The sequence below is a fragment of the Nothobranchius furzeri genome, chromosome 1 (genome assembly GCF_043380555.1).
Source record: "Nothobranchius furzeri strain GRZ-AD chromosome 1, NfurGRZ-RIMD1, whole genome shotgun sequence".
NCBI classification, from domain to species: Eukaryota; Metazoa; Chordata; class Actinopteri; order Cyprinodontiformes; family Nothobranchiidae; genus Nothobranchius; species Nothobranchius furzeri.
Genome location: NC_091741.1, coordinates 95,892,118 through 95,897,282, shown reverse-complemented (window position 1 = coordinate 95,897,282; position 5,165 = coordinate 95,892,118). Strand labels below are relative to the sequence as shown.

Sequence of the window (5,165 nt, the reverse complement as noted above, 5' to 3'; positions counted from 1 at the left end):
GGGGATTCATCTGCATAGTTTAATGAGGAAAAGGACACAGAACACAATCTGGCCGCTGATGTGGATTCCGAGTGCTTTCAGGTGGTTAATTGCATCTCCAGACAATAGAAACAAAGAATCCATTACATCTGCGCTCAAGCTGAGCCAAAATGGAGCCTGTATGGAGGGCTTAGCACACACCAAGGTCGGTGAAAGGGAAAAGATAAACATTTAAGGAATGATTACAGCAGTGTGTGTGTGTGTGTGTGTGTGTGTGTGGGTGTGTGTGTGGGTGGGTCTCTGACAGCCGTCCCTCCCAGGAGAAATAACCCGAGGAAGAAAGCTCTGAAATCAATGATCAGAGCAATCATTTAGCAGATCTTAACACACACTTTGAAGCAGGGATTTCCCTCACAACTGCTCACACACCATTTGCATTTCGGCTGGGAGAACACACAGCGTTTACAGCTGGATGCAAGATGCGTCATGTGGCCGAGTGCCTCTGCGAGGAACAGTGATGACAGACAGACTGGCTTCATGAGATGTAACAGTCCTCAAATGAACACAGAACGGCTCTGGGTAAAAAGTGCTCCTGCTGAACGCTAGTAAGCTTCTCTGTGTGTGTGTGTGATTTCCTGCACCGTTTGCTCTTGTTCTGCCACGTAAGTACGTAATAAACTGCCACTCTTGCTGCTGGGTCAGTCTCTTAATATAAATGCTTGTCGGATTAGCTCGTGAGAGTTTCACTTGTCACTCAGGGACAGCTTTTACAGTCACACTGACTCGTTTCCATCTGTCGCTGACATTCCTTACATCATTTGACCCTTAATGTGATTAAGGTCCTCCTCGTCTGAGCATGCTGCTCCCTAAATGAGCTCATCTGGAGAATGTATTTACATAAAACACAAAACAAAGCAGAGATGACTAAGTATTTTATTGTGAAAAGCCTTGAAACACGTCAAACTGGTTGATGTACCCATCTACATCCTCGGCTGTTCTGTTCTCTGTGCATCTTTGGAATAAAGAACACAAACACACCTATTAAAGGAAACGTGAAATAAAGTCCTAAAGGTAGATTTATTCATTTAGACTGGTTATGTTTGCAAAAATAATTGTAAAAATGACACAGTATGTAAAAACAAAATAATCCTTCGGTTGTGCTGAATCACTTTATTTTCTGAAGCGGATTGTGTTTATTCTGGTCCGTGTTGTTTGGGATCACTTCTTCTTGTTCACAATGTTGTTACAAATCCAGTTCATCCCATCCTGTTGGAGCAGCAAAGAGGTCGTTACGAGTTAGAACTGTCTAAACTCAAAACATCTGGGGATCAAAAGAAGTTACACCCGCCAAACTCAAGAAACTCGGAATCGTAAAGAGATTCTATAACAAACGTTTCAGTGATTCATTTTTCCACAGCAGAAAGCCACTGGACGTCTGTCTGAGGTCGATTAGGCTTCACGTGTTAGAGAAACAGGAAGTAAGAGTGTGTTGCTGACCTGAACTCCTTCCCCGGACATGGCCGAGCAGGCCTGGATTTGCCACTGGCGGTCGCGGTACGTGTGCAAGTTGAGTCCCTCAGCAATCTCGCTGGCCGGCGACGCTGTGACCAGATCCTGCTTATTAGCAAAAATCAGAACTGGGACGCCTTTTAAGTTCTCCTCATCGATCAGCTCAGACAGCTCCTGTGGACAAATAATATTAGCAAAATAAAGGACATTTAATGAGTCTCACTTCTTTATCTAAAATTCCCATTTAGCTTTTTAAATAACTTTTTACTAATTATGCTGAGAATTTGTTACAGGTTTTATTCTTGTTCACTGTAAACAGTCTAATGACTTTTAGCTTTACTTCCTGTTTTATTTTGAAAGAGTTTGCATCCCTCTGATTACATTTACTACCTTTTTCAGCCTCGCATTAATGAATCTTTTTAGGCTCTTAGCTTTCTGTAGCACATGTCTCATTTGTTGAAACTATATTTTTATTATCTTTTAGTTTATTCCTCTTCCTGTAAATTCTGGTTTCCTACATTTGGCTCCATCAACTGACTTCATCTTCAAGTCATAGACGTAAAAAAAAAAAAATCTTATGTTAGTTTTCTAAAGTCACAAACTCACAGAGGTCAGATATGTAGGAATAATTATTAAGTAAATAAATAAATAAATTAATTAAAGATTTGAAATTTTCATGTTTTTAATACAAAAAATTAAGGACGATCCTGTTATTATACAGGTGAAACTAGAAAAATGAGAACATGGTGCGAAAGTCCATTTATTTCAGTAATTTAACTTAGACTGAGAGACCATCTAAAGGCTCAGGAACTCTTTGCAGGTGTTCTGGATAAATCAGCTGATTAGAGTGTGACACTTTGAGTCTAGAAGATTGAACCTTTTCAGTGTGGGTTTTCATCAGCTGCAAGCCAGGATCATCACAGTTATAACAAATAAAGGCTAAAACATCTGGCTTTGTGTGTAACGAGTCTGTCTCAGATATTGGTTTAATCTTTTAAGTTGAATTACTGACATAAATAAACTTTTGCACCATATTCTCATTTGTCCAGTCTCACCTGTGTGTGAACATGTATTAAATATAAAACACAGGATACCTAGAAGTTGACAACTGCTAGCAATCTAATTGTTATTTTAACAAAATTAACATTTAGTGAGAAATGTAATCTGAATTCTGCACATTTGTTTTAGAGGAAAATTAGCTCAGCTTGATATAAATTTGCCTTTATTTCTTGTGAGAATAAATTTGCAGCTCACCAGTCCCGTCTCCTCAAACCTCTTCTTGTCTGCGCTGTCGATGACATAAATCTAAAAAACGAAACACACAGCAGCCATGTTTTCTCAGATTGAAAGAAGAGTGAACAGAAATGTCAGAGGTGGAGAATCCACAGTCCAGTGATCTGCAGCGTTTTTACTGCTTGGCATTATTTCTCCCTTCTGTTGATCTGACCTAGAAAACCTGGAGGCCTTTTATCCAATCTCAGCTGGTGAGAAAAACTGATGCATGTCTACCGTTCTCTTTTGTTTTAACTCTTCAAACCTTAAGAAACTCAACACTTGAACCAAATGAAACCACTCACTAAGAGGTCTGTGTTTTCCAGGTACTTTTTCCAAAAGGGTCTGATCTTCCTCTGTCCTCCGATGTCCCAGACATTGAGTTTCATCCCGTGGGAGGCGACACTCTTTATGTTGAAGCCCTAGGGAAAACCACAACGTAGAAGGTCCAACAGCACAATCGGTGTTAAGATGTTTACACGGATGGAGTCGGCGTGTTGATCCGTAGCCAGTTTTCATAACATCTCCTCAGTGTTTGAGTTGTGTAAGGACATTATCCTGAAGGGGCAGCCCAGGAGCAAATCTGAGGATAAGGCTAGAAGGATCAAGTGAAGCGTATGGACTAATGTGTCAAGTCCGATTTGAGTTTTGGTGCCTCGACCTGCGACCAGCTGACACGCTGCTCCGGCTTTCTGGCAGAACATCAATTATTTTCTGGGAAGAGTCAGATGAGGGCGTCAGATAATGACATTAGAGATTTGATAATGACATTAGGGCGAGATGACAGGAACGGGGCCTCCGGCACAATGCCAGGATCTCACAGGAAAATGTGCAGGGAGCATGCAAATCGAGACACGCTGAAAGTTATTTAACTGCTTGATCTGACGTCTGACCGCAGATGATTTAGAGGCGAACTCATTTTTGTAAAGCTCCATTCAATAAAAACTTTTTATCCTCTTACAGACTTTTTTTTTTAACTTGCACCCTACCTGCGTAGGCGTGATAGTGTTCACGTCCTCGGAGGCGAGGCTCTTCAGCAGCGTGGTTTTTCCGGCGTTGTCCAACCCCAGGAGCACTATCCTGACCTCCTGCTCCGTGGATCCCTTCAGCTTCTCTATGACAGAGAGTAAGCCCTGCAGGGAGCGGGGTCACAAGGGGTCAGGCAAAATGAAACAAAAAAAAAAAAAGACTGACGGCAACGTGAAGTCATGAAGTAGTAAACCATGCTGTGACTGGACATGGATGATAACATCTTACCTAATTTTATATTTCATTTATTGGAAAAGAATCCTGTCTCTGCCCCTCAGGTCAGGTCAAACATGCCTTCCACCTGCAGAACTAATAAAATCCTTCTGACCTCTTTCTGATTTGAGGTCAAATCTCTTCTCTTCTAACAGCGTTTGTTCCACCCAACAGTCTGCCACCCCTATCCTGTGAGAATTAATCTGATTTAGACCGAACTGAGTTCCCTTCATTTAACAGTAGACTGTTTAACATGATTAGTCTGCACCAGAACTGCTGACATTTGATTCTGATGTGACTCCTGTGATTAATTTGACATCAAAGAGGCAGATGTGAGTGAATAATCACATTCGTGCTGACACAACCGGAGCGGCTTAGATGATCCATCCTGGCTGAGAGCAGCAACCACAAACAAAATGCCTTCAGAAAAAGCTTCATGGATTATTTTATTGGAGTCAGAAGCAACGGTCAGCTCACGTCCGGCAGTCTGAGTCGTGCCGTTGCAGATCAGGTCACCTACCTTTTGAGCTTCTCCCATCTTTGGGGCGTGTGTCCTGCGGCGCTGGCTGAACGGCTGCAGCTACATTCTCCTCTGGAACTCACGGGTGTGGAAGCTCTCCGGGCAAACCAGACAACAAACCAGCTGCCGTTTACTCCCTCGTCTCACCAAACCCCTATAGGTTAAGTGATAACGTCTACCTAGGCGTCAATTGTTCCTTGGAGCCACAACAAACAGGAAGAGGGGGGGATGGGGCCTGGATTAAGAGGCCAGAATTAGCCCTGGTCATCCATGCACAGGCCACTCCATCCTCCCTCCTCCCCTTCCTTCAAACACATCCCTCCATCTCCACTTTGCACAGGCTTTACCTAGATTATCCCTTAGCCACCTGCTATAGGAGGAAACTCACACAGCCCAACCCATTCACACAAATATATAAACACAAGTCTGCCATTTGGCTGCTGAGAGAGGAGGAATAGAGCTGATGTGACACTCAAAGCAGCACCGCAGCACAGAAAGGGTCAGATCACGGTGCTGAATCATTTCTGATCGTCAACACTCAGATCCAACATATAACTCGCTCCATGGAGAGAAGTGGATGGAATTATTGTTCCATATATCCATTACAGACCAGCCGCTGTTAATCTGCTCTGTGCGCTCCTGT

At 42.8% G+C, this 5,165-nt stretch overlaps 1 protein-coding gene across 1 annotated transcript; it reads right to left on the bottom strand.

The window, feature by feature from the left end:
- Window positions 1-898: 898 nt before the first annotated feature.
- On the bottom strand, window positions 899-4,807 carry arl3l1 (ADP ribosylation factor like GTPase 3, like 1). The gene is made up of 6 exons (XM_015944503.3): window positions 4,523-4,807; window positions 3,750-3,893; window positions 3,066-3,182; window positions 2,743-2,793; window positions 1,477-1,662; window positions 899-1,245 (listed from the first exon to the last, which is right to left on the bottom strand). The coding sequence occupies exons 1-6, from the start codon at window positions 4,538-4,540 to the stop codon at window positions 1,198-1,200; spliced, it is 564 nt and encodes a 187-aa protein (XP_015799989.1). The 5' UTR covers window positions 4,541-4,807; the 3' UTR covers window positions 899-1,197.
- Window positions 4,808-5,165: the final 358 nt, after the last annotated feature.